This window comes from Megalobrama amblycephala, linkage group LG18, assembly GCF_018812025.1.
Source record: "Megalobrama amblycephala isolate DHTTF-2021 linkage group LG18, ASM1881202v1, whole genome shotgun sequence".
Taxonomy (NCBI): domain Eukaryota; kingdom Metazoa; phylum Chordata; class Actinopteri; order Cypriniformes; family Xenocyprididae; genus Megalobrama; species Megalobrama amblycephala.
The window spans coordinates 4,496,641-4,511,142 of record NC_063061.1 but is presented as its reverse complement, the minus strand read 5'-3'; the positions used below and the strand labels follow the sequence as shown (position 1 = coordinate 4,511,142).

The 14,502-nt window shown below is 35.3% G+C and overlaps 1 protein-coding gene across 3 annotated transcripts in view; it reads right to left on the bottom strand.

Annotated features, from left to right (window-relative positions):
- Positions 1–14,502, bottom strand: part of camk2a (calcium/calmodulin-dependent protein kinase II alpha) — a 71,862-nt gene that overhangs the window by 37,303 nt on the left and 20,057 nt on the right. For all 3 annotated transcript variants that reach the window (XM_048165537.1, XM_048165536.1, XM_048165538.1), the window contains one exon: positions 4,028–4,087. In XM_048165537.1, the coding sequence (XP_048021494.1) occupies positions 4,028–4,087 (60 nt within the window). The remainder of the gene's footprint in view (positions 1–4,027; positions 4,088–14,502) is intronic.

Genomic DNA, 14,502 nt, shown 5'->3' with positions numbered 1-14,502 from the left:
TGCCCACCCTTAAGGTGCAAATGCAAACCAAAAGCTGTTGTTTTTGCTTGAAATCTTTTTATTAGGGATTCAAGCAAAAATTAATTTATGCTTTTTTCAATGTTCAATGCTCCAATAACTTTAATAATATCTATGCTTGGGTCACATGCATTTACATTTACAAAGCCATTTACGCTTTTTTTTTTGTTTGATCAAGAAAATTGTAATTTGATGTGTATCTACTAAGTACTATAAAAACTTTTTAAAAATTATTGTACAAAGCAACAAAAATGGCTGCCAGCAGCCCATCAAATTTCTTCAGTTAATTACTCAGATTGTGCATGACTGATCATTATGAAATTTGTCAGATCCATAGAGGCTGTATAAATTAGACTCTGTACCAAATCTGGTGAGAATTGGCCATGAGATAGCGATGTAATTCAATTCAAATCAACTCTATAGCTATAGAGCTAGTATAAAAATTTTGTCCAGCTTCTGATCCCTTCCATGCCCATGTGCACATCCATTTCAAAACAATTTGCCTGATGCACACAATATTTTAGTATGCACCTCAAGAGGCTCCTGACAAACAGTTAGCAAAAAAAGATGCTCCACGGCTTCTACAGCCTTAATGCACCATAGCAACCATACCACATACTGTACAATGATCCGAAGATATCCCTCTAAACCATTTTCAGTGTCATGGAGACTAGAGTTCACTATATTCACTCAGTTCAGCAAGTAGACAGTATTACCATGGAAACTGCCTAGACATGCCTTAGCAACCATTCAGAGCACCCTAGCAACCGGATGATAACATGACCTAGCAATGTTTCGGCAACAGAACGAGACTTGCGGTGGTCTCTTTTGACACTTTACTGAAACCCATACGCAACTGTTACATACACATTAAAAGGGAACAATATTTTCTTTAGGGAAACATATATACAGTATATAACATGTTTGGTATCTATGAGCTGCAATTTTAATTTCCTGTATGTTAATTTACATTATGTTTTACTACCTCTGTAACATGTTAGTATTATAAGAATTTTTTATGTTAACACCCAATCCAATTTCATATGCAAGACACCCTGCTAAAAGACAAAAGACAGTAAACTTTCCCTCTGAAAGTACAAATCCTTATTGGCTCACTCAACTCCTGTGACAGCCGCACACTGATTTCTGGCTAAGAACACATGTGGGAGAAGGAAGAATTAGAAATTCTGACATGAACATTGGGATGCTGAGATAGAAGTCTTCGAAGGACCCTTAAGTTTGTGCCAGGCTGCGGCCTTGTCTTTCCAATCATCAAAGACCTTCTGCATCAATATGGATTTCTCTCATCAATACAACTTCAGCAAAGATTAACTGGAGCCTCAACAAATTGCATCAACACTTTCTTTCAAACAGGCAAGATGTGCAAGTAACCGATGTTTCCTACAGGCTGTATATCAAATACTGCCATAACTTCATGCTTTTATTTTTACTCTGCGTCAGTTTGAACTCTCTTCCTATACCAAATTGTGTTTGTGTTTTAGAATAGTTTAAGTTCTGCACGTGATATACTGACGACACACAAAATAAAGAACACAGACGCAGCCGGATCATTTCCATAATGACCAACTCAATCTACCAAGAGCAGCACAAATTAGTGTCTGGTTTAAGACATGCTTTTTTGGGGTGGTAAATAATGGTGCAAATACCAGTAAATTGACAGTAAATCACCTTGATTCATTTAAATACTGTCCTCCCATAAATTTTGTCTGAAAGGGAAACTCCTACAAATGCATATGCAATAAGGTTAGCCGCAAAAACAACCATGTCCACATCTTTTCAGCGCTAATTTTTCACTGTGTGTCTTTAGTAAATCCTGAGAGTAATTTTTTTAAGGCCAAAAGAGGGTTTGCGCTGCGCAAACTCTTAGTAAATCAGGCCCTATGTGTTTATAGTCCCTAACACAGCTACAACACATGCTCTTTGAAAGTGTTAGTCAGTATTAGCATACTATGATCTATGGCCAAGAGAGTAATATCCTACTATAGTCTATAGACATTCTCACTTTGTTGGTCGGACGTCTGAGACTGATTCAGTCAGAAATCCCCCAAATCAATTACTCAATCCAAATGCTTATTGATCATAATTAATTATACATATTTCCCATTTGGGCTAATTTGCTGCAAAATGTTGCTAGTATTATTATTCTTTCCCCTTACATCTGCATTACAATATAAGGCAGTCCATTGAACCATATGATAAAAAGCTGTCTCAGATCCTCTAACAACTCAGATTTGCTCTCATGTTGATGCTGCTACACCACATTGTCAAATTCCATCTGCTTTTTTGGTACTCCTCCTAGAGAATTCCTCAGATTGTCACCAAATTTGGCATTCAAAACATGTTTAGACCATGCAGGCAAAAAGCTATTAAAAACGTTTTGAATTAGGCCTACCAAACTGCTCTTGTATAATGCATCAATAATAAGAATAAACAGAATGTGAAGCTATATTTTGGCACGGCTTTGGCATATTGATACTTGGTCATACCCAGCATGCCCAGAGGGTACCTGAAAAATGGCTTATAATTTCTAAATAGTTTGGCCTAAAATAATGAGAGTAGTCTTCTTAGAATCCTTAAGATTGGTTCATTAATAGCAGTTATATTTATAATTGGCTTCATATGAATGGTTTATGTTATGATCTCATTTAGATAAGCAAACATTTGTGTGTCTGGGTTAGTGATCGACCGATATTGATTTTTTATAACCGATACCGATACCGATTATTTGCATGTTTATGTACCCGATAACCGATATGCAGAACCGATATTTATTTACTGTTATACTTCTGTTTTTGACAATTATTACAACACAAATGAGCTGAACAAACCATTTTATTTATAACAATCACTCCCTCCTTGCATACAAAAAAAAAAACTTTACTGAATAATATTAGCTGGAATATATAACATTGTCAGGAAAGTAACAAACAAAACAGCATACATCATTGCATTTTCCAACTAGTGTTATTAATTATTATGTTTTGTCGGTCTAGATCATGAAATGCTTTCTGACAAAGTGCTGTAACTTATCTATGCATTTACACAAAACTATAAATTGGGCTACTCAACCGCGATCGCGTGTGGAGATACTAAATAATTTCCACAGAGCTGCATTTATTTAGATTTGTATTAACTAAATAATGGTTATGTAGTAAATCAAATGATTATATAATCTAATAAAGTTAAACAGCACTTGTCAGTTGGCATTTTATGATCTAAATTTAATCTAACGTTAAATCATGAAATGCCAACTGACAAAGTGCTGTTTGACTATAACTTAATCAACCGCGACCGCGCATGGAGATAATAAATAATTAATTTCCACAAAGCGGTAGGCTATATTTATATGTGTATTAGCGAAATAATTGTTATGTGGTAAATGATAATATAATCTAGGGTGTTTAAACAAGATAATCTTGTCAAAAGTTTCATTCAGTGGCCGTGCTTAAGTCTCCTGATCATCCGTCAGTTGCTAAGCAATATGAACGAACTTTTTCTTCTAGACTAATGGTGAGCAAATACAACAGATAGATAATTAAATTCAGCGCTTTTATTTTCAACATGCACTCATTCATGTCTGTTTTATTTAATTCATGTAAAGTTACGTCTTTATTGGGGCAGGACATGACGAATTGCACTACGTGACTCAATGAGTTCGTCTCAATTGTTTAGAAACAAGCTGCATAAATTAACTAATATCAGGAATTTATGTCTCAGATCTCATTTGTGCATGTCTGTTATGTTAAATAAAGTTGATTAATTAAAGCAAACCAAGTAGAACATATACTTTACCTGTGCACTGAGTTGTTGTTGACTGATCTCCTCAGACGGAGGAAGTCTCAAAACGGCCACAAGATGGCGCCGTAAATCGGCGAATCCGATATTACAAAACCGATACCCGATTATGGAAAAATGCTTAAATATCGGGAAAAATATCGGCAAACCGATACATCGGTCGATCACTAGTCTGGGTGTGTGGTAAACTTACCAATATTGGAGTGCTTCAGCAGTCTGCAGATCCTAGCCTCCCTGTCCAGCTTCTGGTGATCTAAAATATATATACAAAGACATTTTTCATATAGATTAAAAGAAAAGCATGACTAGTTTTCAACATTCAAAATGGAAAATATAAAAGAGTAAATAGCTTCTTCTTTTTTACCGTGCTGTGAAAAAAATAGTACACCCTATATAAATTACGTTTCTTAATTTTATATGAAAGTTATCATTTATATTAAAGAACATCATTAAAGAAGCAGGTCACACTTCTAATAAACCTCTATAAAGTGGTCTGTTTTGGTCATAAGCATTGAAGTATATGGAACTATCTGTACTGTTCAAGTAAACTCAATGTAGAGCAGGACCCAAATGCGGTATTCATTTTTCATTCAATAATAACAAAAGAGCATGCAAAAAGCACAACGCCAACACATCCATAGACAAGACCTGACCCTGAACAGTAGAAACACAAGGGCTTGTGCTGCATTCCAGACAACTCAGAACTCAGAAAATAACACGTAGAAGGTCACTCGAACTGTTAACTATGGGCAGATTGATCAACCCTGTCCTCAGCTAGTCCTGCCATTTGATGTCACTTCCAGGGTGGCGGCATCTTTAACAAACAAAGACTTTAAAGGGTTAGTTCACCCAAAAATGAAAATTATGTCATTAATGACTCACCCTCATGTCATTCCACACCCGTAAGAACACAGTTTAAGATATTTTAGATTTAGTCCGAGAGCTTTCTGTCCCACCATTGAAAATGTATGTACGGTATACTGTCCATGTCCAGAAAGGTAATAAAAACATAATCAAAGTAGTCCATGTGACATCAGTGGGTTAGTTAGAATTTTTTGAAGCATCGAAAATACATTTTGGTCCAAAAATAACAAAAACTACGACTTTATTCAGCATTGTCTTCTCTTCCGGGTCTGTTGTCAATCCGGGTTCACGACGTAGTTCTTCGTCCGTGTATTCGGGTTCCAATAAATATGGCTGAGCAAAAAAATGCAAGTCTTCCTCTGTGTCGAAATCCTTAGACATGTTTGCGAAGGTTGTTTTGTTTACAGCGTGCGTCTCCCTCAGACTGTAAACGAAGCTCGGGCGCACCGGATAACACATCAGCAGCGTCACTGCGGAGTCGTGAACGCGGATTGACAACAGACTCGGAAGAGAAGACAATGCTGAATAAAGTCATAGTTTTTGTTACCATTTGGACCAAAATGTATTTTCGATGCTTCAACAAATTCTAACTAACCCACTGATGTCACATGGACTACTCTGATGATGTTTTTATTACCTTTCTGGACATGGACAGTATACCGTACATACATTTTCAATGGAGGGACAGAAAGCTCTCGGACTAAATCTAAAATATCTTAAACTGTGTTCTGAAGATGAATGAAGGTCTTACGGGTTTGGAACGGCATGAGGGTGAGTCATTAATGACATAATTTTCATTTTTGGGTGAACTAACCCTTTAAGTTTAAATAATGATTTTACTTTTTTTTTTTTTACTTTTCAGCAGCTCTTGCCATAATTTGACACAAAAACACGAAATGCACACACGAAATGTGTTATGGTGACATCATGTGGTCAACATGTAAATGTGAGGTTAGAAGTGGGATATTTCAAGCATTTAGGAAATTCCCATTTTGACCTCGTCTCAATCACGGCATTAAATATACAAGGCATAATCAGGGTAACAAGACACAGGTGCGAATAATCAGTGAATCACAAAGGGTAACAGGAAACAGGAACAGAACATTACAAACTAAAAGTCCATATACATAGCAAGAGCACATGGAGCAGCATATTAGCAGCAACTTTCAGCACTCTCTGACTTTTAAATCACAATAGTGACATATGTTTTGGGGACGGGTATATGTAAATTTCAACAAGGATGTGACAGATTTAAAACAATACATAAGACGCAGGGCCGTTTCTAGGTCAAGACGAATAAAGTTGGTCAATGAGATTTCACTCCCACTCTCCCATATTTAAAATATTTGTATACAGGGCTTGACATTAATACCTGCCAAATGCAGATGTATTTCAGCAGTGGCGTGTAATGCAGATACTCCACTTTGGCGGGTTGAATTTTATATACAGTATATATATATATATATATATATATATATATATATATATATATATATATATATATATATATATATACACATTTTTCAAAAAGGCATCTGAAATAATAAACTAAGTGCAATGTAGTGTCAAAGATATAGATTTTTCGATACATATTGATATCTGAAACGCTTCCAGTACTCATTTTCCACATAATAGATACACAATATCAGCTACTCTTTCTCTCTCTCTCATCTCTCCGACAGCGATTTGACACACAAACCCTCCTCCCCTCACTTTTATTTGCGGGTTTAAAATATTGTTGGTGTTACAGGGCTTGAATTATGGCATAGGATTGCTTGTATTGTGCATAATTTTACTCATTCCCTCAGTTTTTGTAAAGCCGCCTCTCAGCAATAAATTGAGTTCTTTTTCGTTGCTTATTGCGCTTAAACTGTCAAATACACACAAAATAATGTCAAAATGCCAGTCTTGGTGAGTATTCACGTAAACACAGTCAGTTTGTTTTAAGTGAACGTAAACAGTTGAGAAAGAAAACGCATGTGTAACAGTATAATGGATCTGTACGTCAGGTCTTAAAGTGACAGCAGCCTAATAAACCTGCTGCCAAATTAAGAGATAATATTAAAAAAATTTTTAAAAATATTTTTTCCCATGACATCGAAGTCAAAATTGTGGCCAGTGAAAATGCTGAGTGGCTAGAAACTTTGGAAAACCACTAGCCACAGTGGCTGATGAGCAAAAAAATAATGTCAAGCCCTGATTGTAGCCCAAAAGTGGCATTTCAGCATATTCCCAATGTTAGGAAAACAGCTCGAGAGATAACAGTGTATTTTGAATAACTTTTCAAAAATACTAGTCAGATTCATCATACACATTAGAATTCACTCAAGATTTTAAGACCTTATACTGGAAGTTTTGGTGAATATTCCCAGCATTAAGCATGACAAAAGAAGGAACCAAATCTGTTCAATCTCAGAAAATAGAGGAATCAATTAAACTATGTGCAGACTAATAAGGCCCCAGGGCCATACGGTTTCTGTGTCGAGCTCTACAAAACTTTTCCCTCACAACTGGCCTCACTGCCTCTTTAGCATGTTTAATTCACTATCAAGCCTCAAAATGTCACAGTTCTGCTTAGTTTTATTGCCATGTTCCATTTCGTCTGGCTGTGTTCTCATTCATTCATTCGTTGTCATGGTTCCTGACTAGTTCACACCTGTTCCCTGTTCTGTTAATGATCTTTCCTTGTGTATTTAAGCCCTCAAGTTTTCTTCAGTTCATCATCTTGTGTCAAAGTTACGATAGATGTGTACGTTTATCTTAACATTACTGGTTGCATCTTCAGACAAAACAATTGCAGTGACATATTTTAAGACATGATCCCACTTTTAATTTGAAATAAGACAAAGCATAAGTAAAATATGTTTCTCAGAAAATTCATGTTTTACTAGAAGTTATGTGGAATATGTGGAATCTTCAGTTATTTGGAATGGGATGAATGTGTCTTAAAGCGTACTAAGTACATTTCACACTTTTCAGTTTAGGCAAAACATTATACCAGTGTTTAGGAAGAATATTCTGAGATTATATCGGTCTTTTTGGAAGAATATTCAGATATCTCTACTTTGAAAACAAACTTTGTTTTGGGTGGGCACGATAAGGTCATTTCCTCTAATTTTGTTGCACTTTTAAACTGCTGAAACACTGCACAGTCAGCCTACTCATTTGGATGAAGCACAAATGCAAAACTCTCCGGAGGATTAAATTTAGCCATCCTTTGAGGCTGTGTGTTCGTCAAGCGCTTCTGACACAATGTAATGGTTTTTAATTAATACCACTTTTTTAACAGAGCAACAAAGTACAGAAAGGCTTGTCCAATGGAAGATTAGGGAATTTCACTTAAGGAAGGAGATCAACAAAATTCAATTATTAACCCATTCAGTAATGTTTACGCAGCAAATTGTGGTGCAGGTTACCACAGGTTTCTTATTATCAAGTTATTTCTTATTATCAAGTTATAGAACTTGTCATACACAAAATGCAGCTGAAAGTGCTTCACAAGCATGTAAACAAATACTGGCAATACAATTACACACAATATTAATATAAAACATTTGATAACAACTATTAAAGGTTCACAACACCCTAGAAAATGCTGGGTTGTTTCAACCAATGTTTGGGTCAAATATGGACAAACCCAACCATTGGTTTAGATTTTTAAATTACATTTGTATACCCAACAGTCCACATTTGACCCAAACATGAGTTGAAACAACCCAGTATTTTTTAGAGTGAAGGTAAAATAAAGAGATTCGCAATACAATTTCACACAAAATCAATATAAAAATACTCCAAAGCAACTATAAAAGGTAAAATAAAGACATAAAACAAACGTTCACACAATTTCACACAATATCAATATACTCATAAGCAATTTTAAAAAGATATGTCTTAACCTGCTTTCTAAAATATTAATGCTATAGCCTCTCTCACTTCATTTGGTAGACTATTTAAATTTTCAGAGCATAGTGGCTAAAAGAAGCACCACCGAATCGCTTAAGATTTACTGTATAATGTGCCAAAAGAGCAGCACTAGAGGACCTTAAACTATGATTTGAAACGTCCAGAACGACAGACAGTCGGTAATATAAAGGTGCCAGATTATGCAGTGTTTTACAAATGAATACAAGAAAAATCAATCCTTTAGTGAACTGGCAACCAATGTAACTCCATTAAAACCTGTGTAATATGCTCTCTCCTCTTTAATTCATTCATTAGTACTCTGGCTGCTGTATTTTGTATCAATTACATCCCTTAGGCAAGCCCGTATACATAGCGTTACAATAGTTAAGATGAGAAAAATAAATGCATCATAATTAGCATCAGTCATTCAAGATTGCATTTGTTAGAAACCTACATCTATGTTGAAAACAATTGGCTTGAAGTGTATTTCTTCACATAATAACATAATATTGGCAGATGTTTCACTAGCACTGTATGAACATCGGTTCTGGGGAAAATAAACCTACGCTAATTAACTTTCCAGTACTGTATGTGAGATGGCAATCTCAACTTATCCAACTCTGTTCATTTGCTTTTGAAGGGTAAAAGAGAATTTTGGACAGGAGACTAATAGATTTTATTTCGATTCTACTTACCTTTTTTGTTTTATCTGTTAAAGGTGCCCTAGAACTTTTTTTTAAAAAGATGTAATATAAGTCTAAGGTGTCCCCTGAATGTGTCTGTGAAGTTTCAGCTCAAAATACCCCAGTGCTTCCCACAGGTTTGAAATATACTTGCGGTGGTAGCCGGGCAAAAAATCCTCCTATTACCCACGTCACAAAAATGGTCTACTACATGTGACAAACAAATAATGTGTGATTTTTAACAGTATTTTTATTTATTGAAATTAATTTTAATTACATAGCATATTACATTTTATTACATACTAATATTATGCATTATTATGCATTGTAAATTATGCAAAATTACAGCATTTAAATGGTTTACATTTTCCTATGTTCTCCTTGTTGTCATATAGTGTCTCTCTCAGTGAATGGGACACTAGTAAAATTTATAAAATGAATAATATGTGTTAAATAATGTTCTTAGTGTTTTCTTCCTGTGGGGGAGATGCCAATAATTTACTATGAATTAAATGGAAATCAAATTAAATACAATTTAATGTGTAACCAAAATACCATTAATGCCCAAAAGAATAAGAAAAAACTTAGCTTGTGACTTTTAATTATAAACAAGCCCATAAATACACAGGTACTCTTATTTTGAAATGTCTGTACTATTGCAGGCTGATCCTTCAGATTCTTACAATCGTCTAAAACATTTTATATAAAGGCCATAAAGTAGACATTGTAATAATTCATCAACTTTAGTTCATTAGCAATAGCTTGGCATAAATCTGCACTTTTCATTGATTGAGAATCACTTTGAAGCAGTCTGAAGCGCTGTCGCGTGAGCTTGTAGAACTCGCAACAGCGCCGCCTTGTGACTTTGCAAAATGCAGCGCCCGTTTAAATGTTATTGGGAGTAAACAGTTCTGATGCACACATAACGAGCAGGTATGAAACGACTAGTTAATCGATCACGGATGGTTTCATTATCTTGCGCGGATATAAAAGTATAAGAGGATAAAAATAATAAAAGCAAAAATGTGTCTCCGAATATACTTGAGCGGCCGTTATTATATGTGGGCGGCCCGCCCAAGTAAAGTCTATGTGTGGGAAGCACTCTACCCCATAGATTTTTTTTAATTCATTTTTTTAACTGCCTATTTTGGGGCATAATTAGAAATGAGCCGATTCAGGGTGTGTGGCCTTTAAATCTGGTGCTCCACGCCCCAAGAGCTCGCGCTTGCCTTAAACAACATAAAACAAGTTCAAACAGCTAATATAACCCTCAAAATGGATCTTTACAAAGTGTTCGTCATGCAGCATGTCTAATCGCGTAAGTACAGTGTTTATTTTGATGTTTATATTGATTCTGAATGAGTTTGAGGCGATATGCTCCGTGGTTAACGGCTAATGCTACACTGTTGGAGAGATTTATAAAGAATGAAGTTGTGTTTATGAATTATACAGACTGCAAGTGTTTAAAAATGAAAATAGCGGCGGCTCTCTTGTCTCCCTGAATACAGTAATAAACGATGGTAACTTTAACCACATTTAACAGTACATTAGCAACATGCTAACGAAACATTTAGAAAGACAATTTACAAATATCAGTAAAAATATTATGATATCATGGATCATGTCAGTTATTATCGCTCCATCTGCCATTTTTTGCTATTGTTCTTGCTTGCTTACCTAGTCTGATGATTCAGCTGTGCACAGATCCAGACATTAATACTGGCTGCCCTTGTGTAATGCCTTGAACATGGGCTGGCATATGCAAATATTGGGGTCGTACATATTAATGATCCCGACTGTTACGTAACAGTCGGTGTTATGTTGAGATTCGCCTGTTCTTCGGAGGTCTTTTAAACAAATGAGATTTATATAAGAAGGAGGAAACAATGGAGTTTGAGACTCACTGTATGTCATTTCCATGTACTGAACTCTTGTTATTTAACTATGCCGACGTAAATTCAATTTTTGAATCTAGGGCACCTTTAATGTATTTATAATATATTTACAATTGAATGACACTGAATCTGTCAATGTAATTGGCTCATGTTCAGATATTTTATTGAACATATTATCAGTATTAATATATAATACAATACTTGGTAACACATTACAATAATGTTCTGTTAGTTAAGTAAGGGATAATGTACATCCAGCTGGTTGTTATCTCAGAATAAATCCCGACAGGGTGATCAGGACCCCGACACGAAGCTACTTGGCACATAAGTAAATAAATAGATGCGAAATATTGATTTAAATTGAAATATTTGATTAGCTCTTGATGCCGGAGAGAGCAATTGCTATGCGGCAAGTTCAAACTATTTAAAGGGAATTTGTATGGCTTAATATAACGTAAATTATGTCTCTTAATGAAATATGTTGTAGAAAACCCATGAAAGATTTACGTTATTTAAAAAATCCACGACATATTTGGACAATGGAGGGCGCTATTTTGTTTAGGTGCACAGTGCACAGTTCTGTGTCGATGACGTCAAATGGTTGCACTCCGTTAGCTACTAACACTAACGATACCCTGTTGCTATTTTTTCCACAACTCAGAAAATAATATTCAATGCCACATTGTGCAGCTTTTGGTTGTAATTTTCAGTCAATGAGCCACAAGAGAAGTGATGTAAGTCTTTACTGCTTTACTAGAGATAAGAGGAGAAAAGAATGGGAAGTTGTGCAGAATGTGGATGAATAAAGCTTCCTAAAGATCTGCGTTTTTGTTCTCTTGACAGGCCCTGGAGCCTTTGAGGCTTTTAGCAGACCACAGTTGAAAGAGCTTATAGTTGCCAATGGATATAAGTGTAGACTTTAACCGAATGCTGTGCCTGTCATGGAGACTGACGAGGGCAGCCTATATGTTTAACTGTGTGTAATGCATTCAGGTGATCAGACAATTTTAACACATCAATCATACAACAGAAACATTACACGTCTTCGATGTTTTCATCCTCACTAATTTTGCACTCTGGCTCAAATTGAAAAGTCTAATCGTGTTTTAAAAGGAACCCTGCGGATATTAAGACCTGTATGTGTTACTAGATTACTGTTACACCAACATATACAGAAGAAAAGTATCAAAGGCACCAGGGCTAAAGTGAAGAGAACAAAGACGCAGTTCTTTAGGAAGTTTCATTCATCCACATTCTTCACAACTTCCCTTTCTTTTCTCCTCCTCTTATCTCTAGTAAAGCAGTGAAGACTTACATCACTTCTCTTGTTGCACTTCGACTGAAAATTGCAACCAAAAGCTGCAAAATGTGGCATCAAATATTATATTCTGAGACATCGAGTTAATCCAGCTCTGCTCAGAGGTTCCTCTCTAAATAGTGTTAAAGTAACACTGAAGCACAGTTAAAGTTAATCAGATAATTAAGCAATTACTTAAGTGATAATTGGACATTAATGATGAACACCTGCTGTTAACAAGCAGAATCACTGAAGAAAAGAGAAACACAAGAACTACAACTGACTTCAGCCACAGCCTTAGATGAAATCAACTGAAGATGAAAGACATTAAATCTCTCAAGATCTGATTAAAAGGTCTGATTCACTTATTACTAACCAGATTGACTTTATTTCTGTCAGACGTGTAAAGAAGTTCTTAGTGGTGAGAATTAACAGCGGTTTAGATGTTTAGATGTTTTATTGGTCAAAAAATTATGCCACCATCATGGTGGTCAGGGTTTGTTTTAGTTGACACTTTTATGTCTATAAAATAGTTTGTGTTTGAGCAATTGCAATAGTGTTTCACAATAAACACTTGTACATTGCTGAATCAAAAGACTGAAGGATCAGATCTGCTTGAATTTACTACTGTTTGAAAGCCCTTTCAAATGACCATCACAAAGAGGGCTCTTTCTCTTTGGTTTCTTGACTGAGATTCAGCTATTGCAAAATTGCAACAAAAACAAAAAAATTCCATTAAACAAATGCCACTGTAACGCTTCAAAAAACATGGTGTATGTAAGTTCTGCTGAAGTGGAGATTTCTGACTCAGAGCAGGAGAAAAAACTCATTTTGAGTTTTTAAAGATATTTACTGTAATTGAAATCTATGGACGCAAATAGATAAAATGCTATAAAACATACACTTAAAAGTGTATTTTGGATGTTTTTTTTCCACCAGTCTGAAAAAACACATTATGAAAAGCCAAAAAGTGCAAAATCTCAAAATTGACAGGTGCATGAAAAAAGTGTTTTTGCCTGTAGTGTCTCACCTTAAATAACTGTACACAATATATTGATTTGACTGAGTTTTAATAGCTCAACAAACGCAAAACTTTGACAAAGAAAAAACGTCCCTAGCAAGCTTTTAGTGCTGCTGACTTCAGTAACCCGGATGAGCTTGTGATATCTGTTTCCAGCTGTTATCTGGTTATCGACTGACAAATCAGAATCAAGTATTCCACAGAGCCGTGTAATAACCAACATTAAAGCATTAACTAACAATGAGCAATACATTTGTTACAACAATGAAACAGTATTTATTCATCTTTGTTAAAAATACATCTGTTCATTATTTAATGTTAGCTCAGGTCCATTCAATAATATTAATGGACACATCTATTGATTTGTATAATGTATTAGTAAATGTTGAAATTAACATCAACCAAGATTAAGAAATGATTTGTATTTTGTTAACAAACTGGACCTTGTAAAGTGTTACCAGATACTCACAGGACCATTTTCACATTCAGTTAAAACAGCTCAAACATGCATTTTAGTCTGGGACTAGCTTTACTTTACTTTACTAAACATTACTAAAAAAATATATATAATTATTATTTTTAAAGGTGCCCTAGATTATGTTTTTAAAAGATGTAATATAAGTCTAAGGTGTCTCCTGAATGTGTCTGTGAAGTTTCAGCTCAAAATACCCCATAGATTTTTTTTTTTATTAATTTTTTTAACTGCCTATTTTGGGGCATCATTATAAATGCGCCGATTTTATGCTGCGGCCCCTTTAATTCTCATGCTCTCCGCCCACAGAGCTCGCGCTTGCCTTAAACAGTGCCTTAACAAAGTTTACACAGCTAATATAACCCTCAAAATGGATCTTTACAAAGTGTTCGTCATGCATGCGGCATGTATGCGGCGGATTATGTGAGTATTGTATACTGTTATATTGTTTACTTCTGATTCTGAGTGAATTTGAGGCTGTGCTCCATGGCTAACGGCTAATGCTACACTGTTGGAGAGATTTATAAAGAATG